This window comes from Xenopus laevis, chromosome 9_10L, assembly GCF_017654675.1.
Source record: "Xenopus laevis strain J_2021 chromosome 9_10L, Xenopus_laevis_v10.1, whole genome shotgun sequence".
In the NCBI taxonomy this organism is placed as follows: domain Eukaryota; kingdom Metazoa; phylum Chordata; class Amphibia; order Anura; family Pipidae; genus Xenopus; species Xenopus laevis.
Window position 1 is genome coordinate 60,318,444 of NC_054387.1, and position 27,523 is coordinate 60,345,966.

At 42.8% G+C, this 27,523-nt stretch overlaps 1 protein-coding gene across 8 annotated transcripts in view; it reads right to left on the reverse strand.

The window, feature by feature from the left end:
- The window catches only part of tns1.L (tensin 1 L homeolog), a 207,882-nt gene that overhangs the window by 10,797 nt on the left and 169,562 nt on the right, over positions 1–27,523 (reverse strand). For 5 of the 8 annotated variants that reach the window (XM_041577148.1, XM_041577147.1, XM_041577150.1 and 2 more), the window contains 8 exons: positions 18,294–20,012; positions 14,370–14,459; positions 6,987–7,186; positions 5,928–6,003; positions 5,251–5,346; positions 3,790–3,825; positions 1,078–1,258; positions 65–951 (listed from right to left, as the gene is read on the reverse strand). In XM_041577148.1, coding sequence (XP_041433082.1) covers positions 65–951; positions 1,078–1,258; positions 3,790–3,825; positions 5,251–5,346; positions 5,928–6,003; positions 6,987–7,186; positions 14,370–14,459; positions 18,294–20,012 — 3,285 coding nt within the window. The remainder of the gene's footprint in view (positions 1–64; positions 952–1,077; positions 1,259–3,789; positions 3,826–5,250; positions 5,347–5,927; positions 6,004–6,986; positions 7,187–14,369; positions 14,460–18,293; positions 20,013–27,523) is intronic. The other 3 variants (XM_018235656.2, XM_041577149.1, XM_018235658.2) reach the window with 3 other exon arrangements.

A 27,523-nucleotide genomic window follows, 5' to 3' on the forward strand; every position in this document is an offset into this window, starting at 1 on the left:
TATAAGGTTAGACCTTCAGCACAGTGGAGTTAGAATTCACTAATTTTTTGCTTTCAAACCATACCTGGCATGGAGAATTTGGAGAAATCTGGTAGTGTGTGAGTAAATGCCATTGTGCTTCCGCCACTGGGGCTGGACATCCCACTGGACATAGGAGAAGAGTTTTTTCCATTGAGGGTAGAGTAATTGGGAAGGCTGTTGGATCGGTCACCCGATGACATTCTTCTCTTTTCGGGCAGAGATGGTTGTGGGACGGGGCTTCCTTGCCGGTATAAGGTTGAGTCAGGAGAGGAAGAAGAAGGGCTGCTCATTCCATGGTAATAGGCAGGGGAGACAGGGAAGGATGGGGTGGGTGGTGCCTGGTATCCAGACGCACTGCTCTGCCGTGACAATGTTGGTCGTTTTTCATCAGGTGTGGAATATCCATACATTACATGTCTCTCCATGCTGGGGCTACCAGGAGTCACGGGCGCACTTCCTGTCATCACAACCTGATGAAGAGGAAGGCTGGGGCTACCTGCTGTCACGGGTGCAGTGATATGTGTACCCAGGGGGTGCCTACCCATGCTTGGACTTCCAGGTGTAGTCGCCATATTGGGGGTGACTATTCTCCTTCCCAAACCTGGACTTGGTGGCGTGTTAGTGCCTACCATTCTATGAAGAGCCTTAGGGCTTCCATGAACCATGTGACCAATGACTGCATTCATTTGTGGTCCAGAGAGCCCATCTGTTTGGGTAAGGGCACTGCTGGGGGAATACGTATATCCATCATAGGAACTGGCTGGAGTGCCAGCATATGGCACCATGTTAGGGCTGGGAGATGCATTCTGATAACTGCTTTGAGGGGATGGCTGCGATAAACTGGTGGATCTAAAACTGGAATCCACTGAAGGCTGAGTGGGAGTGGGAATGCGAGCTCCACTCTCCACTGATGGGTAACTCCGTAGGGATCTGCACAAGGAAAGGGAATGCGGCAGTAATTAGTCAAATGGTATTTCACCATATACTGTTAGTATATTCCATTATCATGAAACAACATATTTATATACTATATCCCTCCATTAAGGATATACTTACCCCTCAGTGCTGTGTATGGGGCTGCTGGTAGAGATAGGACTGGGGGAGGTGAAAACATTGGGGTAACCCCCATTCCTCATCAGACTATCAACACTATATGCCTGAGGGCCTGTTGGTGACGGGGGCACAGCTCCTGCTGTGGCAGCTGTCCGGGCAACAGATTCAACATAACTCCTGGGCTCTACAAATAAAAAGACCAAACCATCAGCAGGACCACCCTTTGCTCCCCCTAAAGAAAAGGAGCAATGATATGGTAGGAGAAAGGCTGATATAATTGAATGTTATTAGATAACACAGCAGATTTAAGGCACAATATGGAGATTTATTCAAGGGAGTTAGATGTAAGAGTAATAACCAAATGAGTTTCCTTGAGAGGAGCATTTCTCTGTTTCATGAATATGAGCAACTGATATAAGAACCAAACGTGGTGCAATTTTACAGAGTAGAGCTAGCTAAGGATGATGGGAGTTGTGATGTGAGTATTTAGAATGGGACCTCAGTAGGGAAAGGAAAATCCCTTCTTTCATTCTAATTTTCATTGCACTTTTCCTTGCATAAAGATTTATTTTGGCACCAGCAGATTTAGAGCTGAGTATCCCAAATATGAACAATAGGTTAATTGATTTGGGAATTACTTACTTGGAATTTCTCCACATAAGCAAAGAGTGAGAGGCTTTACCACATATTATCCCTCATCACTCCTTTATCCTCATTCATGCTTCAGCAAGTGGTTGACTACAGTGCTCTACTTTTATCTGGAATAGAAGATTCTTTGATAGTGGCTATAGTGGTGCCCTTAACTGTTCCGCTAACCCTTGCACTTCTGCATGAGCGGGTTTACCAATGGGCTTGGCTCTTATACTTCTTTATAAAGTTATTTTGATTGTTCTTATTTAAATCAATACTAAAACTTGAATATAGTGATAAAGTATGCTGCCTCCACTGAACTGTAAGTGCAATTGTATTCTCTTTCCAGGAATACATTTCTACCACAACCTTAGGGCTGGACACACATGACATGAAAGCCTACCACCAGCAACACAGAGGCCCACTGGAAGAAACCACAGATAAAAGTAAAAAGATATGCACCCCTAGAATGTATTTTACAATGGAAATACCCCTAAAGCAAATGGGATATTGTGTTCTTTAAACACCTGAATCCTAATAGATTGGTCTATACCACTTTGCCTAACTGGGGAAATTTCTTCAGTCTCATTCAGACTCCAGTCAATCTGCACAGCAAGGCCTTGTCATGTTTGAGCAAAGGAATCCTTTTTATTTCATTGCACCCCTAGCCTCATCCTTATATGGAAGGGAAAATGTGAAATATCGCCCTGCACATTTCATTCCTATAAACGTGAGTTTCAGGGGTATAACTGGTTGGTGTTACTGGCCCCATAGAAAATTCATTTTAGAGCCCCCCACCTCCAAACCTTTGGGTAAGTCAACATTGTTATATGGTCAAAGTGCAACTCTTACTGCTCCTTGACACAGAGTAATGGGAGTCATAATTCTAGGACACACTGGGGCCACAGTCAAGTCCTATTTTGGAAATGACATAATCCATAGTTACGGATCAGTTCAATTTGTTGCTAGCGCAACAAGGGCAATAAATGACACATTATTTAGGCTGAGGAGACAGTCGCCTCCTGTAAGTTTAGCCTCTCACTAAACAGTTCTACTTGCTGTCAGCTTGGAAGGCAAACAGGCCCACAGGGAGCTGACAGCTTGATTCAAACAGGGAAACTCTGTGTTCCTGCCCCCTAAAATGGACTTCACTTTGGATCCACATTCCAAAATGTGCAATGTTTCTGCATGAAGTAAAGATGCTCTGTGGGGCATGTCTGGTGTGTGTTAGGTGGGGATATGGGTGAAGTGATTTAAGAGGAGGCGGGAGAAATGAGGCTCAGGATGGCATATGGACAGAAAAGTAATAGCGACCTCTGTAGGCATGAAGAGTAAATCAGCTTGAGATCATACTGGGGCTCATTTAGAGTAGATGCTGCACAATAAACCCCCCCCACCCCCACCCAAGTAAATATACAGGGCAGGTAATGTGATGAGAAATGGCCAACAGCAAGGCTACAGGGTTGTTACAGGAGATGCAGTAATTCCTCTGTATGTTATTTTCTCAGTTCAATGTAGAACAGCACAAACCAAGACAAGGAAGAGCAAACTGTGACATTCAGGGACATCAGCAAATAGGGCTGTTTAGTAAAACTTGGGTGAAAGAGCCCCAACCCTTATATATTTACAATATTTCTTTTTCTGCTGAACTTCCCCTAAAACGAAAAACTCAAACTCCTATCTTGGCACCTGAGGCTGAATAAGAACCTCGTTCTACACAGTGATGGGAAAGTCTTGCACTTGGAGACCTTCCTGATTAGTGTTTATTTTTGGATATTTTATTTCCGTTTTGAAATCCTGAGGGCGGAGAGTTCAGTTCCAGTTCCCAAGGGATGTAATGCACTCAGCAAGCCAAACCCTGTTGTCCCAGCATGCAAAATGAGCCCCCCCCCCAGAAGACACAAAAACCAAGATCAAAAAAAAAAAAAAAGAATTGAATCCAAATGAAAGTCCCCCAAACCTGGTCTTACAAAGGCAAGCCCACAACGCAGCCCCATAAAGCTGATTAAAAGTAGCAGTTTAAGCAGACGCATCCATTGCACCCAAAGAAAGGGTTAATGGGGCAACAGGCAAAAACCCACTTACCTTCCATGTAACCAATTACTGTTTCCCTGACTGTCTCTGGTGCAGAAAGGATGAAAGAGGAAATTGGTGAGACAGGGAGACGCCTACCATACTACAACTCACTGCATCCCACAGACAGCCAAAATGTGCCAGGAATGCTATATATTGAATAACTGTATATATCTGGCAGGGCAACCAGCCTATTTTCATTGTTTTAACAACTGCAATACTAAGTGATTTTTCTCCCTCTGGTATCAAAGGTAACCTAAAGCTCAGGGTTCATTGTCCCTCTTCTAGGTGTATTAAGTTTCACTGTGCCCAGACCCAAGACGGAGAGCAGCCTGAAACTAATATAATAGAAGTAGTAACATAGTGTAACATATTACCTCCATCAGTCCAACTTTACCAGGGTATTTGAAAGCATCCCCACCAGACAAATACCTATGAATGAAACTCTGCATCTCTACTTTCCCTGATCTTGGGCTGCTCTCTTTCCCATGAAACTCTGCATCTCTACTTTCCCTGATCTTGGGCTGCTCTCTTTCCCATGGCCAAGCAGTGGGTGGGCCTGGAGGATGTTGGGAGTTGCATTTTACCAGCAGTTAGGGCCACACCCTATACAGCAGCTTCAGACCTTCCCTACAAGTTCTCCGACCTTCGGGAATCATGGGATACCTTCCCTCATTTTGTATTTTATGTTCTGAGTGGGGAACGTGATGGGCTGTGCAGATTCATGGTGTTTATAGGAAGAGGAATGTAGAACCTGAAACAATGTATCTCCATGAGATTCCCCAGAGCTCTCTGCTCTACAGATGTATGTCCTCACCTACTGAGGTCCAATAAGGGCCTGATCTATGGAATTCATGTAACATTCCTTCACCATGGAACAGACTTTCCATGGATCTGAGCCAGGAACTGTCAGAGCACAATGGATTTACAAGATATGCTCTGTTTAAACAGAATTATTTCATCTTGCTGGAGGATTTCAGATGGAACCCAGACTGCTCTGTTAAACATGGGGATCTGTCATCTCTTCAGAGATGGTCAGCAACTGACTTTCCAGCTACAATTCCACAACGCTTGTAGCTACTGTAGTTCAGCAACAGCTAGAAGATGAGAAGTTGGGGACAGGAACAGTATGACAACTATCTTCCATAAGGTTACATAAATAAAATGCTATGTCATATTGCTTTGTGTGCAGTCTAACCTATTTGCCACAGTTTCCTTCATCACCCAAGAGAATGCTGGGAACTGTACCCCAACTACAGCTACGGCCAGGCCCGGACTGACAAACTGTGAGTTTGGGCAAATGGCAGAGGGGCTGCTGTAAGTTGCCATAGATACTCACTATTTATTGTGCTGGTGGAGGCTGTTTGGGCCTCAATGTACTTGTAATGCCAGGAATATTTTGAATCCCAGTACAGAGATGGCTGGGGCAGTGCAATATGAAGATATGTAGTGCAAAAGAACTCAGAGACTCACCTCCTGATTGCTGGAGCACTATATCAGCGGGATTGTGGGGCTTCAGTCCCAGGGCAGACAGGGGAGTCTTGGCCAAACCAGGGGGGGATCGCGCTACTGTGGGGAAAGAAACAGGGTAGGTTAATATTAGCCATATATCAACAACTAGGGTAAACTCACTACATATTCCCTAATTATTTTCAAATTATGCTTAGGAAAATGGTTTATTCTTTAATAATCTAACTACTTGGATGAACATGAAGTGCCAGCCAGAATGAGCTAATTCCACAGATTCTCTGTTAATGTGACACAAAAGCTTTGTTATTTAGGAATGTCCCCAGTGCCCACTCCCTGCTGCCTAATGCTGTGAACATTATAACCCAACTTCTGTCTGCTCAGCAAATGCAGCCCCAGTCTGAAGAACAACAACTTAATGTGTGAAACATCCCAGTGGGAACCACCAGTCTACCCCTGCCTAATGCCTACAGGTTGGTATAATCCTGTAAGCATCTATTCCTCTGACTAGCTGCAGATTGGTGTCGTCTAATGTTCTAGCTCTCTAAGTAATCCCATAATAAATGTAGCAGTGTCACTAGACTTATCAATCATTTTTGAACATTTCTTTATCTTGGTTCTTGCTGCATCAGTGAATAGTGCTTTCAATGTCAACTCTACTGAGACCTGAGAACTAAGGATACCTGTGGCCACTGGGCTGATCACTGGTGAAGTCATTTCCATCTCTTCGAAGGCTTCCTTGTAACTGTGCAGATGAGGCTGAGGGAGGAGAAGGAGTACCAGGAGATGGTGTGAATTAAATACAAAACAAACATGTTGTTACTGGGTATCTGTGTTCTTAGGGGCTATATTGATGTGACAGACTCTAGTATGACCAAACAATTCCCTCCAGCACAGGACAGACTGAAATTAATCAGACCCATTTCTTATGATCTGACCAGCCAGACTCCAACACATATCTAAATATATAGATATCTAAAAGAATCTGGAACAGGACACTTACTTACCATGACCCCCCCTGCATGATTTTCTTTACTTACATTTTTATATTGCCCCCCCTGGATAGTTGCAGTAATCCCTCACTAAAGGTAAGGGCACATGGGCAGATTTGGGACAATAGTTGTCATGCCATTCCGCTGTGATTTTTGTCGCCCTGAAGAAGAGGCGATTAATCTCCCCGAATCTGCTCTGTGTGCCCTTACCCTAAAAGTTTCTGACTCTACTGTCTCCATCTTGACCTTCTGTCTCTAGCTTGCCCTACAGTCTCCAACTTGTCCTACAGTCTCCATCTTGCCCTACAGTCTCCATCTTGCCCTACAGTCTACATCTTGCCCTACAGTCTCCATCTTGCCCTACAGTCTCCATCTTGCCCTACAGTCTCCATCTTGCCCTACAGTCTCCATCTTGCCATACAGTCTCCATCTTGCCATACAGTCTCCATCTTGAGAAACTCGCCTCAGGCAGCAGCGCCCCACTGGTTACCTGGGGTGGCAAAAATGCCACTCCTGGTAACTTTAAGAGCCAAATTACCTGTTACCTGAGGGGCTGGGATTGCCCCTGCCTATTGTCACTATCTATGCCTTTTATTACCCAGCATCCTTATCAGAGATGTTGCTTTGCTGGACCCCATTACATACAAGGGAGCTGGGCAGTCCAGAACATCTCATTTATTTCTAGTGCTACAAAACAGGTTAAGGACATTACAGGAGTCTTTGCCTATGTCCACTGATGAATGAGGTTACCTCTTTGGGTCTCCCTCCTGGGTTTGCTGCGATGGTGAATGCAACTTCTGGAGAGACACAGCGCACTGGTGAGCGCACCTTAGTGGGGCTACTCACTGAGCCGAGTTCTGCATGGCTCTCTTCATATTGCCCCTCGCTGGTGGTGCGCCTCCGTGCCATGGACCCTATCTCATCTGGAGTCTTATCCCGGGTATGCACTCCTGGAAAAAGCAGCATTAAATGGATTATAAACAATGACCAGATTAACCTAATAACAGACTGATTCTGAGGTCGTGTGTGTTATTATTATTTTTGCTAATTTATCTTATTTAGACCCACCACTTTTCATACAGTACACTGACACTCGTATCAATGCCTTGGTGCTGATGCCATGGAGCTCATTATCCATGTAGTGCTACACTGCCAAAAATATTTAGGTAGGGAAAATCAAATGCATTGCTTTCTTGAGTCATATTGAGTTATATGGAATGCATTATATTAAAATTAGGGATGCACCGAATCCATTATTTTGGATTCGGCTGAACCCCCAAATCTTTTCACAAGATATTAGGCCGAATACCGATCTGAATCCGAATATACATATACACATTAGGGTGGGAAAACATTTTTTAATTCCCTGTTTTGTGACAAAAAGTCACGTGATTTCCCTCCCGTCCCTAATTCGCATATGCAAATTAGGCTTGGATTCGATTTGGTCTGGCCGGACCAGAAGAATTCAGCCGAATCTTGCTGAAAAAGGCCGAATCCCAAACCGAATCCTGGATTCGGTGCATCCCTAATTAAAATGTAGGGGAACTTCCCCCTCAGCTCTCCATTAAGCACTAAATATTCACATAGCAATGTTTAGAAGACCTTGCCCCCACTGCGGCTAGTATCATGGAAAGCACTGGGTGTATGCGGCACTGGATGGAAGGAATGACACAGGGAGAGGCAGAAGAACATAATGAAACAGATCTGGAGCCAACGTTACTAGGAAAGAATTAAAGGGCAGAGAGAAAAGCAGGGGGTGCCTCTGGGACTGCGGAAACGAAGATGCCAGCAACCGCCAACTCCTACTAATGAGTCATATGCATAACACTCCAGTGATGTTCTCGCCACGGACAAGGAGTGACTAAAATTCCCTTTTTTATCTTTGAACACAAAAAAAGACAAAAAGGCACCCCACCCACAAAAAGAGTGTTAGATGTGTTCCCTTTGAGTGGGGCCGCCAGAGGGCGTGGTGGGATTTCTGTGTAACACAATCAGAGACTGGAGGCAGCAGAGCAAGTGTCTGACATGGATCCTTTTAAAACACAAAGCTGGGGGAGTCGGAGATGTAGGGTGCATTTTATATTTGTACGGGGATGCAGCTGGATTCTGGTACATTGTTTCTGTAGCCAGAACCAGCAGAGCAGAGAATGTAAACGGCTTAGAATCTAGTGCCTGTAACACAAATAACATAAGGGATGTTGGAAAAACAGTAAACCTTTCTTTGATACAGAAAAGACAGGGCCCTTTGGTCAGAAAATTGAGCAAGAGGGTCTCTATGGAAACCAAATTTATTGCTAGAGCATCCCTACATTCTCCGGGTCTGCCTGTATATTCAGCCCATTGTGGTCAGTCAGTAGCTGCAGGGATTCAGCGCAGGCATTGGTGCTGTAGTGAAACTGTCACTTCAGAGCACTTCAGCGAATAGAATGCAGAGTTTGGAAACTGTTCTTTGGATGAGACCCACATTCATTATTAAAGACAGCCTGGTGTGGTTGTCCCATCAATAATGTGCCATCTTTCAATTACTATGATCTAATATAGGAGTAAATTGCAGTGTATTAAAGGCTGATCACCCTACAGATGACACATTGGTGAATCCCTGATCTACAGAAATATGTGCTTAAGATATGAATAACACAGTTATAATGACCTGTCCATTACATGAGGTAATTTAATAGTCTGCCCTATAAACCCAGCAATATTCCGAAAGGGAACAAGGAGTAAGTAAGAACTTGTTAATTTAAACAAATGTTGGCTCTACTATTCCCTGAGACAAGTCATTACTCCTATAACAATTTATTGGCTTAACAGACTCTCTATACTACAGCTACAATCAAGCTACACACCGTTACTGATCTGGTACCCTGTCTTTTATTTTTACAAACTCTGCTCTTTCTTCTGTCAGTTCCTCGTCCCCCTCTTCCACTTTAGCTTACAAGTCAGCCGGCCCTGTAAACTCACCTCCTTGGGCCCCACAGACTCTCCAAACTCTATAAATAACCCATGTTGGGGGGTGGGGTGCTGTAAAATATGCTGTTTATGGAAAGAGATCGTGCTTTAAACACTCAGCAGTGCTGTCTCTAGTGGCCCCTCAGCTGTACAACGGGATAAGAAAATGCAACAAGAGGTAAAGGTTGGGCCAATTGTACCATCACTGGACAAACACGAAGCACTGAAAACACATTAGTGGGCAATTCAATTGGTGCAAATAGTGAAAGGAACAACTTTTTAGTTTACAGCTTCCACCCAAGGAGTTTTTAGCTTTTTCCTGTCCCCATACACGGACTGATAAAAGCTGCCGACAGACAGAGTCAGCAACTTATTGGCCCATGTGTGGGGCCATTCAATGGGATTCCCTGGTCAATATCTGGCCAAAAGTCAGGTAGATCTTGATCGGGCAGGTTAAAAAATCGCGTCAGATTGTGGCCGCATCTGTGCGTGTTTCGGATGCATTACAATCAGATCGTTTGGTCCTAGGGTCCATAATCAGATCAGGCCGATATCGCTCACATCAATGTGGGCATATCGGGGAGAGATCCGCTCATTTGGCGACATCGCTAAACGTGTGGATCTCTGCGCCTATGGCCACCTTAAGTGGAATGGGAACCAGTGTTTTTAAAATATTTACCTAAATAAATCATGTCTGACCTTCCCCTGATCTGGCCAGACACACACATCTGTGGCCTTATCAGCAAGCCACGCCCCCTTTGAGCTCCACAGTTAGATATCACAGCATCTTTCATAGACTCCTATTGCAACAGAGCCCCACCTGTCCTTCCCTGGCCAAGACACATTCCAAAAACCATCTGAGGAATAATTGGTTTTCTGATGAAGGCTCAGGAGCAGCGTCATTTAACCTATAACTGGTCAGTGTAAAGTTGCTTTGATTGATTGATTACCAACCAATGACATCCAACCACATTCAAATGTGATCCTTGGGGGTTTACCAACTTTATTTAAGCCACACCAGCCAACAGAGGATGTAAAGTAGTGGTTGTCGGTTGGTTTTAGTTCAAGCCCCCCTTGGAGGACCATCTTATATTCAGGAGCCCCAGCTCATAACATTGTATCAACCATTCATAATGCCATGTTCATCCTTAATCTCACCATAATTGGCCTCGTACCGGAACTTTAAGGGGTATGTGGTACAGCATTATCCACAACTCTTAATTAGGTTAGCCTAATAAATTATGTTGAGCCCTCACCACCACTGCTCCAAACCCCTGGGAGGCTAATCCCAAAGTTTAGGAACCAAAATAGAATGTTCTATTTCCTTGCTAAAAGGACACTGATATAATCTCTCCCATGCTTTTCAATCAGGTCTTTGGGGAAGAAGATGAAGGTACGTAATGACACTAAAGAATTAAGCAGACACATAAGAATGCACTGTGTATTTAAGATAAATATTGCGAGAATTCACCATCATTGCCTTCCAACAGAGCAGGAAATGCAGAGTATTTTATCATGGGTTTCAACAAGTCCCAACCCGTCCTACATGGGTCTTCCTGCTGGAACACAACGGAGAGCTACACAGGCTGGAAATACTCTGCACACAGAGTCTAACTTCTCAAGCACCAAAACAAGGGCCATTGTTTGTGAGCCAAGGCTGGAATGGAAACTTCACACACACACAACAATAACCTTTTAATGGCTGAAACATGGTGAGGCATGAAGAAATAAAAGCCGGCTATTCATTAGGGGATCCTGTCTTCAAATGGGTCGCATGATGTTCTTCCAAGAAAGTGCTTAATGCTATGTCTATATGGTAACGGGGAAGGGAGGCATGTGGGGTGCTGTCTTTATTTGGCAAGTGAACATAATGAACAAATACTGAAAGCTGTAATTATGGAAAGCCTATGTGTCAAGTGATAAAGTGAATATAGAAACAGGGGTTGGAGGGGTCAAGAATTTTGCCCCTTTCAATATCTTATTCAAAATATCCACCCAGATGTGTTTCTTGGACTTATTTCATGCTTGAAACAGCTTTATGTGTGCTTCTTTTGTAACTCTTTAACCATGGTTACACAAGAAAAGCATAAGGAACCAGATTACAATATACAGCTTGTCTATCTACAGTATCTATCTATTCTATTTAAATTCAATCTTGTAGCACCAGCTTCTAAAACAAATGAACCACACTTGATCATTTTCTAGGATCCTCAAACGTACCTTTGTTCACAATGAGCATGTGCAGTGCCACTGACACACAAAAGAAAAAGCCTAACAGGATCAGAAGACAAGGAGCTGCTGGGAGGGGGCAACTTTGAAAACCTGGATCATTACTACTACAGGGCTGCTGAACCTCTGGACTGGTACAGTAAGTTCTACAGTATATTAAAACACAGCATGTCTAGCCATATTCTTTTATAGGTTTTAGTTGCCCTTTAAGCCGCTTCTGGAAGTGCATTAGGAAAGTGCTTAGAAGAAACAGTACAATAAAACAAGAGGAGGCTTTGTGGTGAGATTAGTTAATAATGGTGTGGATTTCCCTGAGGGATTCGTGTAAAGTAGGGGAAATATAATACGTATGTAATGGTGGCTACGCAGGGGACACTGCTTATTTGTACAGATAGAATCTACGTTATTGTCCCTGGACACCCAGCGTAATGTAAGTACTGCATAGTTTCTACGGGTGTTTTCTCCTGGCATTATTCACTATTGACTCATAAACAAGATACAATTGCATCCGTCCTACTTTCTCTTATTTCTCTTTTTCCACTTCTGACTCTTTTTTATGTTTCATATTATCCGTCATTATTTTACTTTGAGGATGTTGTACCTTACTCCCAAGTCCTTCAAAGGGTAAGGCCACACGAGGAGATTCGGGGAGATTTTGTCGCCTGGCGACTAATCGCCTTGTCTTTTGAGCGAATATCTCCCCGTACTGCCTCAGCGGTTTTCCCCATAGGCTACAATGAAAAGTCGCCTGCGCTAATGCACATGCAGCGATGCGTTTTCTATAGTCGAAGTTGCCCTGAGGCAAGTTTGGGCGACTATTGAAAACACATCGCCGCGTGTGCATTAGCGCAGGCGCCTTATCATTGTAGCCTATGGGGAAAAACGCTGAGGCAGTTCAGGGAGATAGTCGATCAAAAGACGAGGCGATTAGTCGCCAGGCGACAAAATCTCCTCGAATCTCCTCATGTGGAGTAGCCCTAACAAACTACAAACAATTGGATTGTCCCTTTAAAGCCTCTCTACTTCCATATTTACTCCTCTGCCTCCCTTCTACTCTCCTAAACAGACAGATATCTCAGTACAAAGTCAAAGTCACCTGGGATCTTGTTTTTAAAGGGGTTGTTCACCTTCAAATTAACTTTTAGTATGTTATAGTACGTCATATTTTGAGACAATTTGTAATTGGTTTTATTTATTTTTAATATTTGTGGTGTTTAAGTTATTTAGCTTTTTATTCAGCAGCTCTCCAGTTTGCAATTTCAGTAATCTGGTTGCTATGGTCCAAATGACCTTAGCAACCATGCACTGATTTGCATAAGAGACTGGCATATGAAAAAGAAAAGGGCCTGACTAGAAAGACGAGTAATAAAAAGTAGCAATAAAAATAAATTTGTCGCCTAATGGCAGAGACACATGCTGCTATTTCAGGAGATTAGTCGCCCAGTGACAAATTGCTTCTTCTTCAGACGACTAATATCCCCAAACTGCCTTCCTGCCTGCTGTAAATCGCCGGCGGGATGGCACTCGGATCACCTCGTGAGGCAACTTCGGAAAACAAAGCGTTCCGAGTGCTATCCCGTCTAGCTGAAAAATTTCTTAAAATTAGCCATTCTATAACATACTAAAAGTTAACTTAAGAGAGAGAACTCTGGTCTCGGCTGTAATGTGTTCTGCAGAGGATAGAGTCAGCACTATGCACTCTGCTTTTGGCTAGACCTGGGGCAGGAATGAAAGGAGGTCTGGCACAAGGCAAATCTCTATGAGGTTCCTGGCTGCTCTGCAAAACTTATTAAAGAACTAACTTCAGGTTCTTGGATACAGACTTAGGGCCGGTTAAGCTTAAATGCAAGTTAAATAGGGAACAGGCACAGAAAAGGAATTCTACTCCATAGCACTAAAAAAAAAGAAAGAAATGGTAACAAAGGTGTACCCACTGGACTTTAAGATATCACACAAACCAAAATGCATTTATGGAATACAGATACTGTATTTAAAGGGGAAAAAATACATTCTTATGCTGATGGAATAAAAATTGCCAGCTTCATTCACTAGGCACCTCGTAATAATGAATTACATATATAGAGTCACTCTGTAACTGTAACACAACATCAATGGGATTCTGTCACAATTAACACCATCAACACCACAACAAAATCAGCCAATCATAATCACAGCCTGCAAAAAATACTTAGCATTCATCTGCACCTTAACAACTGTAGAAAAGCCATATTGGCACCCGCCCAACTCAGCCAAAGTCATGCATGCTAGGGGCCGTTAATCTATAAAAGCAATTTGTGTTTGATACCGGCCAGGTATTTAGAGACGTCATTGAATGCAGTGCTGTAATAGCCCAAACCAACCGAATATGTCAGAACACTGTGTCACACCCCACACCACCTTGCAGCAGCAAATATTTCAAACAGTTAGAAGCAGAACTACTGTCTCTAAGCCCTCATGCATCCAGTTTAAAGCAGATAGGTTTAATATCACCCAGAAGCAATAACACGTATAGTTAGTTGCCTTAAAATCAACAAGTGATAGCATTATTTTTATTATAAAAGCATTTGTCCACTTGGAATGAACCCAGGGCACACTGGTCATATTAATATCACTGTAAATCGAGGCTGTCATCGGTCCTTACCAGGTAAAAAATTCTGATTCTCTGTACTGTCTATTCCTGGGGGGTTGCTCTCTTACTCATGGTCCAAATGATGGAGATGGTCTCATCTCTAGTTATCTGTTTCAGACAGGGGCCACCTCCACCCTTTTGCATGACCATGGGAAAGAGAGCAGCTGAATAACAAATAAGAATAGAAACACCCTAAAAACCCCACAAATAAAATATACAGAATAAATACTGTGCAGAAATAAGATGCAGAAGCCTCATGCTATGAGCAGCAGGTGGGCACAAGGCTGGGGAGGCAGCATAACATGCACAGCTAGGGATGAACAGACCAGAGAAAGTGAAGGAGCGCTGGCGGTGAACAGCATGGGGATGGGGGCTATTCATGCTTTTACGGATATTCCGGAGTTTGCTGTTGTACTCTGGTGAAATGGAGAGGCCGCGGGCAGGTTGAAGGATCAATGCAAACAGGAAGGAAGAAATGAGCCAGAGGATTAAAGGGGGGAATCCACCATGGAGAAGAGACAGGAAGATGAAAAGGATGAAGGAAAAAAGGAAAAGAAAAAATGTTAATGTTTTTCTCTTGGACAGTTATATTTGCAAATGAAGAATCTGTGGATAGAAATAAAAAAGGCAGTGCTGAACTGGGCCCCCTAGGACCAACTAGAGAACCTGCCATCAAGGGCCTACTCTCACACCAGCTAAATGCTGTAGAGGTTATATAGGTTTGTGCTGGAATCAGAGAAAGGCTAATGACTGGGGCCAACAGGGGCCTGGGCCAAGTGGGAGCTTCTGTGGTACTCAGGCTGCCTAGTCCGACCCTGCATAAAGCATTCAAGGGTAGGGTACTGAGCTATGGAGAACTGATAATCCAATGGGATGACACTGCCAATGAGCACAGCAAATAGATGTTCATATTTAATTACTCTGATAAATTATATTTGATCTTTATGACAGCTGGTGAGACTGGCGCCCGGGCACCGTGTGTGTTATGGACGGATCATGTTAAGCTGTCGCACGTGGCTCTCACATGGTCATGTTGTTGGTGTGTAAACACTATGAGCTTGGCAGAGGTCCCACATAACACAAAGTGTATAGCTTACTGTGTGTATAAAACCTTCCTGCACTGTATATTTGTATTTATACATTATGCATGTATATTCATGTGTGTTGGAGCTGCCATACAGTTCCTCTTAGACAATGTAATTGAACTAAAACTTTCAGCACAATGGACAGGTCGCTGGTTGAAGAATCCCTGACCAAGCCCTTTATTTCACCCTTCATTTTACCTTTATCCACACCTTTGTTCCGTCTGCCTGTCGCTAATGCATTTCCCGTGCATGTATTCTTGGATTCTGGGTTTATTAATAACATTGGGTCACCACGGTATCCGGTCAACATGAAGTCAACTCAACTACTGAACTCTGGAGCCTGTCCAATATAAAGGAGCACATGACTCGGTATATTTACTCTGGTACAGAGGGTAAATGGAAAGCTTTGAGATGAGACTCTTCAGCTGTCACTTCTTATCCTTTGTCTCTCTCCTTTTTGTCTTGTATTTTTATTGTACTCAATCTACTGTAGTTATTCCACTGTCATCCTCTGCCAGTGCTAAAACCAACCACCCAAGATATAAGCTGATCCAGCTCTACAGATGGAGCCAGGTGTATTCCAAATGACACATTGTAATCTCGACAACCATTCACTAAGCTGTTTACTCAGGTGTCACTATTAGAAGAGGGTGCAAGATTCCCAGTGGAATAAATGAGGCCTCATCTGCCCCTCTCGCTTTCCTTTTATTTACAGATGGAGTGCTAGAGATTCAAAATACTTTCTCAGCATATCTAATACAGTTGTATTGCTAGTTTACTTTCCCTCTGTCTCTAAGTAAAAGTGAGTCATGGTAAAAGTGAGACATTGTACGTCAATAGAAAACATTTGCTCTATAAGAGCAACAACTTTGCCAAAGACTGATACATAGGCATCAATTGGATTCTGAAAAAGTGAACTACAACTGTGTGTGTACCCATCCCTCCTTGCTTTATTTCTTCCTTTAACTTTGCAATAAAGAAACAACTCTAGGTCGCAATGTTACTGTGACAAGCACTCCCCCGGCTTTTGATACTGTAACTCATCCTACTGTATCCGGATCCCATTTCAAGGCCTAAATTCACGGCTTCTTTAAATATCCTAGCAACTTCTTGGGAGAAAAAGCATGTGGGCTATGGCTAAATCTAGAGGGAGAAAAATCCAGCCCTGCGTCTCTGTGCCCTAAAAACTGCTGGTGATGGACGACATTCCATACATGTCCCGGGAGAAACACGTAAGGGGCTTATTTCTGTGCAGCGGCTAAATAAAGCCTGTGTCTCTATGCATTTCCCTTGAAGCACAACAAGCTGATTTATGGCACGGGTCGCACCCAATGACTGTACGTTACATGTTTTTAGCATTGCATTCACATTTCCCTATAGCTGAAGCGTGTCTAAACATCACTCAGCAGGAAGATTTTATGGTAGAGGGGTCTTTTAAATGAGTCAGACTGTATTATACATAATCCCCATCAGAAGGGAAAATAAAGGAGCATGTAAAATAATCGGTTTGAGGTTACTTGGTCCCTAGAAACCTGTAGCAATATGCCATGGCAGCTCCTCCATTCCACAAACTTAATGGAGCAGTAAGTCTGGAAGGTTTAGTTATGAGCAATGCTTGTTTGGTGCTTATATAAAATCTACCCCTGGCTCTCACCTCTATAAATAAGGTGGCCATAGACGCATCAATATAATTGCACAAAGCAAAATTTCATATGATATTCGGTGCGTGTATATTGGGAGACGAGTTGACCGATATCAGCAGAAGACTTGGATATTGGTTGGTTTGTCAATCGACTTGCCTGGAAAATTTTGATTTTGATTCAGACAGGTTAGAAAATTGGAGACTGTCACCAGCTTTTGTTGGACATAACTTTCACACAATTGCTGTCTGGGGCAAAACATTGTCTGATCTCTTCTTTTACTACTTTATTTGAGCTGAATGGTTAGTGGCAGGTCGGGAAATAGCACCGAACGATCCGTTTGTCCGATATGAAGGTAAATCTACATGTCTATGGCCAACTTTAGTCTCATCCCCATAAATGCTGTCATTAATCACCTAAAATGTGTCTTTAATATACATTTCTAGTCAAAATACCCTACTGCAATATAATGAATGGGGATCCTGAGGTTGAAATGAAGCTTCAGGATGTCTCAGAAGCCAGTAGAAAAAGCATTTAAAATTCAGTTTCAATACAATGCTGCAAAATAATTGCAGCAGGTGTGTCTCCAGGTACCCTAATGGGATGATTTTTTTTTTTTCATAAAATAAGAGGCAGATAAAGAATTCCAGAATTTGTATAGTGTGTTTTGTTTAATTCTATCTATGTCATAAGACGTTGCATTGTAGCCAAGATGCAAAAGATGGGTGGGACAGATAAAAGATGGCAAAACTATTCAGAGCTAATAGCAACTGCAGTGCTATAAGAAAACAGGGATTCTGCCTGATAAGGAATAGAAATAAACAGTTCTAAGGTAAAATAAATAATTTTCGCTGTGATTGTTAATATTACTTTAATTGCTATTCCTTAATTGATATATATATATTTTCTTAATTTTTTTTTTTTTTTACTTTTTCCAACATACGTTTATCCAGTTTGCTATTCTGATTTATTTCATACAGGAAATAAAGGATAAATGCAAAAAGTTGTCTTGAGCGCTAAATTTGTCTTGAGGGTAGAATGTTTGGTTGACCATATGCTGCTGGTCCCTATGTTCCAAACTCACTCTGTAATGACTATTCTTTGTATATACAACAACCAAACACTTAGTCGCAGCAGTTATTAACCATAAGAAGCCTTTATATCTAATGCTTCTGATGTCCAGATACTAAATCCTGAGTGCTGTTGGCTGAGCTTGGATTTCACTGCAAGCATAGTAGTTAGTACTACCATCCTCACTAATGGAGGCAACCAGATATCGAGATGGCTAAATAAAAAGAAGATAACAAATTTTACTCAAAAAGTAGGTTATTTAAGCATTTAGTTGTGGCATCTACTACAGAAGTAGACAAAGTATTTCCCTTGAACTAAGTTAAGGGTCAACCAGAGAATGGTCAAAATGGTGGTGGTAACAGATTCATAACATTGATTTTGTTACGGACATGCAGATCATTTGGGCCTTGCAGATTAGAGTCAAACACAGAACGGAGGCACCAGTTTCACTTACCAGCAATCCTTTGAGCTACCAGCCCTTCCAAACTGTACTGTTCATCTTCTGGCTCTCTGGAAGGAGACTGGGATTGAGCCATGACTGCAGAAGAAGCAGGATAAGAGAGAATGGGCTGCTGAGTATTGCTTTGCATATAAGCTGATAAAGGTGGAACCGAGGAGGGTGACGCGCTACTTCCATAGCTATAGCTTCTTGTCAATGCCAAAGGAGGTTGTTGGTTCTGATAACCATAAGGAGAGAATGTTCCTGCAGCATAAGGCTCCCTATGGTCATTCAGAACTCTTTCTGCCCCAACAGACCGTGCTGGGTCATGCTGAACCCCAGGTGAATATGTTCTTGAAACCTGTTCACATGACAAGTGTGGTTGACTTTGAGAAGATCCAGTGTTCTGCACCATGCCAGGAGCCACATAAGTGTTGCTAGGCCTTTGTGTAGCCAACTGTGGAGTTGGATGGCTATAAATACCCAGTGATGGCTGCGCTGAGAAAGATCCTTGGACTGGCAGAGCTCTTTCTTCTCTGGGGGCAACAGGAACACTCTGAGACTTGTGCATTTGTGAGAATGAAGGGTCCAGGTCCAGCATAAGCATATTAAGTGCTTCTATAGACTGCTCAATCTCCTTCTGGGAAGCCATTTGTGGGAATTCTGGGATGCTGTGGCTCTGTGGAACAGTCTGGAAAGTGCTTGACTGAGGGTTAGGACTAACAATGTGGTTCTCAGTAATTCCATCCTGTTGACGGGATGGGGGTCTGCTTCCACTTTGTTGCCACGAGTTAAGACCCCTTTGCACTGCCTCTCTGCTACTAACACTACGGGCTGGTGCTTGCGGTAGTTGAGAAATGGTTTCAAATTTCCCTGGTTCAGCAGCGGTGTACGACTGTGAACGGTACATGCCATTTGGGTCATAATAGTATAAGTGCTTTTGTGTTATATTTGATGGAGAAGGCTGTCCCCAGTTGGGCTCGCTGACTTGATATGACATCAAGTTTTCCTGAGCAGACACTGAAGGTCGCATCTGGATTCCTGCATCTTGGGAATGAGGGATTGTAGCGCTTCTTAAGATATTTTGGTTGTTGTATGGGTAGCCACCATTAATCATAGTCTCTTTACCAATAAACCCATGTTTTTGCAGGTTATCAATGCCATTAATGGTGGCTGGACCATTGGTTAAGGAGGACATGTGAAGGTGAGAATCTTGGTAGCCTGCCTCACTTATGTTTGGAGTGACATCACATGAAGACAGGGTCCCCAAGCTTCCAACACTGTGAACATCATGGTTGGGAAGATCATCATCAAGAATATCTGTCTCTCGTTCTACTGCTGGAGATGTTCTCTCCCCATTGACGTGAACTTGTGCTGGCACAACATGCAGCATTGCTCCTGCTACAGATGTACCTGGATTTAAATTGTGCATCTGACCGTCAGTCTCCAAGCCAAAGCCACTAAGAAGTCGTTCCAGCTCTTGCTTCTCCTCGGGGGTCAACCCTTGGTTGGCAGCTGCTGTGGCAACTTGCTCATCTGTCTTGTCGGTTTTTGTTGAAGCCGTTGAGTTGCCAGAGTCACTGCTTACGGACAAGGTGTGTTCAACGTGATTAGGAGCAGCAGACAGTGGAATTCCGCTGGCATTGACTGTGTTGGTACTGCCGTTTGTGGATTCTTTCTTTTTCACCTTGGCGTACAGGCTTCCATCCAAGGGACCTTGAGTGTGTCCAACCTCTACAAAGCAGAAAGAGAAAAAGACTTAAGTCACTTAAGAACTTGACTGGATGTCAGATGAAAGTCATTATTTAGCAATGTTAATATCTTCACCCCTCCACCCTTTTGCTTACTGCAATGCTATGATATCCATAAGCCCTTGCTACAGCCAAAATGTCTCTCTAGAGAAACCACAAAAGCCTCAGCCCTTCCTCTCATATCAATTCCAATGGCAGAACAAAAAGCATTAACATCTTCATCGATACAAATATCATGTCATAAACTGAATGTGCTGTTGATTTAAATTCCAGCACTCAGATCCCACAGGAGTCGGTCCCTATTTCAAGTACTTCAGCCCCACTGCATTTCTCCTCCAACAACAGCCTCTGTTAATGTGTTACACAATGGCACTTTGGAACGCAGTATACAAACATATGGCAATCAATAATTAGCCATAAGCAGACAGGAAGACCGTTATCTGCTCAGATCCCCTAAGTGGAGGAATGGCTGATAGAGAGCCTCCAAAGAGGGTGATAACATCATGGCACAAGGATCTGCAATGGTAACCCAGAGGTTCCAATCTCATATATTTATTGGCTTTGAAAATTACAATTGTGCCTTTACATTTGTTATTTATATTTGACTACTTATTGCTTGTTTTAGTAAGGCTTTCATCATTGAATTCACATTGAAACTCCTGGTTATTATCTAATGTAAAAACAGTTTGCCATTAAGTATTATTCATAAAAATTCAGATTTTAAAACAATTTTAACCTACACAATATAAAGTATTTTTCGTTTGATTTAGTCTTTTAGCAGAGGTTTGAGGTTTCCAATACAAGGCATTTGTAACTCATCTGGGTTTTCTCTGCCCACAAAGAGGTTTGTTACATTTACCCATCAAAGACAGAAAAACTTTCCCAGCAAGGCAATTTTGGGAACATTTTCCTGGCTGCAAACCAAAGAGATTGTGGAAAGTTTATAAAACAGATGTTACTCTCATGAGTTGTATCTCATCTGCTTATAAATAGGGTATGTTTTCCCTTTAATAGCCGCACGCCCTTAATTTAGTTTGTAAATACATACTAGGTGAACATGTTGCATAAGACAAGATGGAGACAGTTGGTCAAAAAGACAACAATCAGACAACATTGCTACAGTAGGACAAAATGGTGAGTAGAAAAATTTGACAATAACCAAGCTACTGCGGTTTTTGACTGAAGTTGTACTTCAACAACAGTTAAATGATGATACTTTTCACTAAAAACTCTATGATCTGGGTAATGAGTAACCCCATGCTGTGGGCATACATTCCACACACATTATAACACTTTTTTCCAAAGTGTAGTTAGTTGGCACATTCACAGAAGCCAATGAAGAGGCAATCATATCCCACATTAATTTGTGTTTATCATCCCCACCTCACTGTTTAGCACTGACTCACTCTGCCCCCCCCCCCAATTCTCAGGGGTTCAGTGTGCCAGGAATGTAGATATGTTCAGACCCTCTGGGGAGCTCTCAGTGGGCTGATTCACAGCAAGCTGTTAGGGTGGAGGTGAGAAGAAATAAATGGCACAAGCACTGAATTTTCATAGAATTACAAAGCATAATGTCCCCTCTAAGCATTACTGTTGTACTCCTGCACCCACCGATGGCACCAGTGCACAAGGCAGAACATTTACTGTGCACACACATAATTCAGTGATTACTCAGACTTCTGCCCTCTGGTTTTTATAAGTGGGCACAAAAGATTAATTATACACATACTGCCTACATGACAGGAGATGGAATGTTGCTGGGGAGTTCTCCCCTTTACCTTGCTAAGCTTTCTTATCCCAGTGATTTGGCTTAATGCTTTGTTAGGGTCAGGTCACACTTTGGGGGGAGATTTGGTCTCCTGGCGACTAATCGCCTCGTCTTTGCGGCAACCAATCTCCCCAAAGGCCTTCCCTCACTCTGCGCTGGCTTGTAATGAAAAATCGCCGGCACTAATCACATGCGGCGATTCCTCACAAGGAAACTTCGGGTGACTTCGGAAAAGAAATCGCCGCATGTGATTATCGCCCCCAATTTTTCATTTTAAGACAGCGCAGAATGAGGGAAGGCGTTTGGGGAGATTGGTCGCTGCAAAGACGAGGCGATAAGTCGCCAGGCGACCAAATGTCCCCAAAACGTCCAGTGTGACCTTACCCTTAAGGGCTCAGAATTGCTGATTACAATGGGTATGCAATAGGGTCTGTGGCACAATGCTCTGTTATACAGATAGCTAGAATCTCAGCCATAAAGCAGGGCAGGACTGCTGCTTACAATGGGTATCAGATAGGGTCTGTGTCACTGTGACAGAATGCTCTGTAATACAGATAGCTAGAACCTCAGCCATAAAGCAGTTTCCCACATGATTTGGTAACATTAATATTAATGCAGACTGTAGCATCTTGGCTACACAATATGTTACTTTCACGCCACACACAAAGAGAAACATTATTTTTTTATGATAATTTCCCTTTAAGTGGCACAGATCGCTGGCGTGGGAACAGCAAAGCTATGTGAAACGCATTTCTTAGCCTTTTATTTTCTAACAATTTGTGGTGAATTCATTGGAAAAATTCCCGTCCAAATTGGTAAATGTGGGATTGTCATTAAAATGCTTTCAGAAGATGCAAGTCTGTCTTAAAGGGATACTGTCATCACTCTCTAATGCAAAAGCCCATGTGGCTTTCTGATACAAAAGATATATTGTTTCCTTAAACCTACAAGCAACATGCAGAAACTTCTGGTATTTCATTCACTCTCCTAACTAATTCTACTAAGGCCTCTTTTGGATGCAGTGCTGCAAACAATGAAAAAGAGTGTCACTTACAGGTTTTCGTGACTCAATGCCTTGTTATAAACATAACTGCAATCACATCAATAAACTCCCCATGCCATTAGTGATAAGCAGTTACTGTTCCTTTAAACACTTTAGCAATAAAATTGAGGTTGGATGAGTTTAACAGCGGCGGCTGTGTGAATGGGAGAGCCAGGGGCTGGGTATATCCAAGAAATCTTCCCTGCTGCTGTAAGAATCCCCCTCTTACTGTGCAAGCTGGGGGAACCTGCAATGGATGTGCACTGGGGGCCAAGTTAATTGTCGTGCTTTGCATTGTGGCATTGCTGCACAGAGATTTGCTATTATTAGTAATAAAATATTTTTTAGACTGCCCACAACCTGGCATTCTCTCTAGTGTTGCTAAACTACAGCTCCCAGCATCCCCTGACATTTTTCCTAGCAGATCCCTGATAGATGGTGCATCAGGAATAAATGGCAGCCAACTGGGCAGAGTTCCTTTACACTTGTTCCTGTTGTATAAATATAATGCAGCTCCCAATATGAATCTTCTATTAATTCTATCATTGGCGCCACAGTAACAGCCATTCTTTGGCTCCTGTAAAATCAGCGAAGCAATGGTTGGTACCATCACAATCTTTTAAGAAACACTATTTATTAGATTTAGATTTAATGGGGTAGTGCAGACTATTTATCATTGCTATATTTCTAACCAGCAGACAGTGTGAAGCTGCACTTGCTACACTCGGTATACCAGCTTTCTGCAGGCTGTTTCATTATGAAAAGTATTATTATTTGCTATTTATACTGTATACATTTACAGCACTAATCTTCCTGGGGATGCAGAGAATTGTAGTTCAGCAGGATAGATGTTGCTAAGTATACTTTTGCTTTGCATGCAAAGTGTATAATAGAATGGGGTTTTAATGACCCACTACCCCCACCATCATTTGTCATAAACCAAGGCTGACATCACAGGATCAGTGACCCCAGCAAAATTCCTCTCAATATGTGGCCCTCCATCTGCTGTTGTAAATTAGCAGGTTGTACATGCCTAGTCTTTACTAAATCATATGAAGCAAGAAACTTTTGCCTAATGAAAGAAAATCTCATTCTAAGCAACATTGCATATAAATTCATTCCTCATTCTCCCTGGGTTTCAAGTTATTTGTAAGTAGTCTATTTGGCTATTTTTATTCCTTGCACTACTGCTTCTGACTCCTGAAGACAGCTGCCTTCTACTATACCACTGAGTCAGAAGCAAAGAACAGAAATGGACACATCTTAATAACTATAAAGCCAACAGTAATGGTGAATTAATGGATATTGGGAAGTTGGTAAACGTTAGAATGTGTCTCATTAGGCATAAACATGATTTGGGTGAAGTTCCCCTTTATGTTTGAACTGTTTTACTCTCCTGTCATGCCCACTAATAACAAGCAGTTTGACCTTATACATAGGAAGCTGAAATGGATACAATGTTGCCCGTGTCTGATACACTGACTCCCCTCCCATTCAGCCTTGCTGCTTTCATTCCAAGGAATTTATAGGAAGCAAAATATTTTCTGGGACACTTTAGAAGTGAACTGGTCCTGGTCTCGGTTACTCATCTCTCGGCAGGGCTGAGTGTATCATCCATAGGGAAAGAGACACACAGAGAAATATTTGAACAGGATCAGCCTTGTGTTTATCCAGAGGTTGGAGTGGGATTCAAAACAAATGCAAAATAATAGAGATGTTTGCCGTCTCCCTATCTCTGTTTATTCAAAGCCTGGGACAACAGGACATAAACCAAGTTCCTGTGGGATAGTAGCATCTGGGCATAATCAGAACCAATATGGCTGCCACCTTGCAGTGTTCTCTACTAATGGATCATGAAAGTGCCAAAAACTCATTACCGGAACCCACTTCTTTATGCACCTCATTGAATAATAAATGAGTGTGGGATGTGATGCAGGAGACAGAAAGGAATTAAAGTTATGTTCTGCCATCTCTCTGTGTCCTCTTCCCCCAGCAGAGATCAATAGAAAAAGATGCAAAAATAGATCACAAGCAAATAAAAATAGTCAGGATGGCCTGTGGCCCCTGCAGCTGCTCGGGCATGTTAGGGATCACTAGGGTAGGGCTGCTGCACAGACCTATCAGTGCTCTAAGCAAAGAAGGTGCATGACATTTATGGCAGGGGAAGGGGATCCTGACTCTTAGTAGCCATCCGTTGCTGCCCTAGTACCACAGGTTGGTCTCAGGGTTAAAGGGAAGTTCACCTTACAATTAGCTTCTAGTCTGAATAAAGACCAGGTCTGTTCAGCATTCTCCAACTGCAAGGTCACTCAGATTATTATCATCTGCAACAAGCTACAGGTTCAGGGAAATAAAAGTGGGAAAGGGCAATAAATGTCAAATTTCAAGACACTTTAGTGGTCTGTCATAAACAGCAGGGCATGATGAATTAGAACCCACAGGTTTAGTGTACAGGTGCCTGGTGAGATTGATAGATGTAGTTTAACAACAGAGTGAAAATAGCAGGTTGTATAACTATACTGGCATCCCAAACAGGTTACTATGCCTGGATCAGTCCTTCTGTGGATAGAATTTTACCTTATTTCCAGAAAAGCCTCCCAATTCCCAGTGATGTTCCCTTACTACGAGACAGCACTGAGCATGCCCGTTGCTTGGATAAACAGAAAGATTTCATTACACTTAATCCTGGGTAAGAACAACACGCGGCACAGCTGTATGATTTCTGCTAAATACTTTAAGCTTAAGAATGCAAACACATATATGCACGCACACGGGGGCACACGCACCTCTGTCCCTATCCAAAGGGGATCTGCAGGGACACACAGCTCTATCACTATTCAATGGGGAAACACATACATCAACCCCTACAGAGTTACTCCAAAGGGACACATGAATCTCTATTCCTAACCAAGGGGCTACACCCATACATCTACCACTATATACAGACCATTGGAACACATGCACCTCCATCCAAGGATGCGCTGCTGGGACATGCACCTTTCCCTATCCCTACAAGCTCTACAGGTACTCACACACCTCCAACACTATAAATAAGGGCTCCATACTGACCCAGGAACCTCTATGTCTCTCTAATGGGGCTCTACTGGGACAAGCACATATACCACTATTGAAAAGGACTCTAACTCTATCCATGAGTCCCTAACCACTGGGGCTCATGCGTCTTTACCCCTATTCAAAGGTGAGCTATAGGGACACAAGCACCTCTGTTCCTCACCAATGGGGTACTTTAAGGAACACACAAACCACCCTGTCCATAGGGGCTCTATAGTTGCTCTCTTTTTAGTCAGGTCCTAGGCTGTTCATCGCTTTTTCACTCCCTGTTGCTAGGCCACTGAATGTGACAGGAGACAACATCACACTTTATCTCAACGTTAAACAAGATATGACATATGGATATAATCTTTCTGTGGATTTTCTGTGATGCCTTTCTGCCTTACCCTAAAACTGGCCCCCAGTCTTCTCATGGAGAGCTTGATGTCACAGTAGGGGGAAATGTTCCAATCAGCCTGCCATTTGAACAATGGGCTGTCTCACATACCCCCTGCTCTACCCAGTTATGGAAACATTTAAATATATACTGCTGGTACCCACCTGTGCACTAACACAATGATGTGTGTTCACACATATATATTAACAAAGCTGGAGATTTGCAGAAGTCTGTACCTGGTGGAGTGAAAGGGAGCCTGTGACCTATAAACTTCTTCACCCTGCAACATAGGTTAAAGCTTGGATGACAAATACCTTGGTCCCTCATAGGCTCTGAGCATCACTGTAGAATCTCTGCTCAGAAAAAGCCTTCTATATAAAGTCCCACCAGTCCAATATCCAGGTTATTAAAGCTCCTATTTGCAGTGCTGTTCAAGCTGAGTGTATCTCAATGTACTTGTACTAATTGTAACTCTGTTCCCACCAGCCTCCCCAGCTGTGCTGCCTGCTACTTTTTTCCTTGACACTGTTAAGTTTCGCCTATGCTGCTGCCAGTAAATGATACTATACTTTACTCCACCCGTCAGAACATAAACACCAGCAGGCTGACACTTTGGCTTCGGGGGATAAGGACTATATTCAAAGGCAAGTATGGCTCATTATGTCTGTGACTCATTAAATGTGCTTTAGAGATAATGTCACTCGCACTACCACATTCCACCTGTTTCTAGGGCTGCACTTATTCCATAGAAATCAAAGGAACAGCACCACTAGAATGTATAGGTAGAAATCTGAAAAGGGAATTTAATCAGAACAGACAGGCTTGGGATTAGACCCCCCATAAACAGAGGGGTGGAAAATACAGACTACCAGGGAATGAGCAATACTTTCCCTTTAGATAATAAAGCACAGCCCGTCTCTGCTCCACAGATTTAATATGAAATCTAAAAAATATTTTCATGAAACACAGGTAGAGAGGAGAAAGTGTTGGGGTTAATCCCCCCTAATTCCAGCCACTTGGCACCAAATCATTACTCCACTAAATACCCCCAGGCAGATAAGAAGTGGAAACTTGGAAGAAGTTAAAAGCCCTGATAAATCTCTCCGGCAGCTGCTACCGCCTTGTCCATTCTAAGATGCTGTTATAGCCTAAGGCATCCCTCTGAGCAGCACAGATTTCACTCACCAGTGTTCAGTCAGTAGGACGTCTCTCTCTGTGAGCATCAGAAGAATGTGT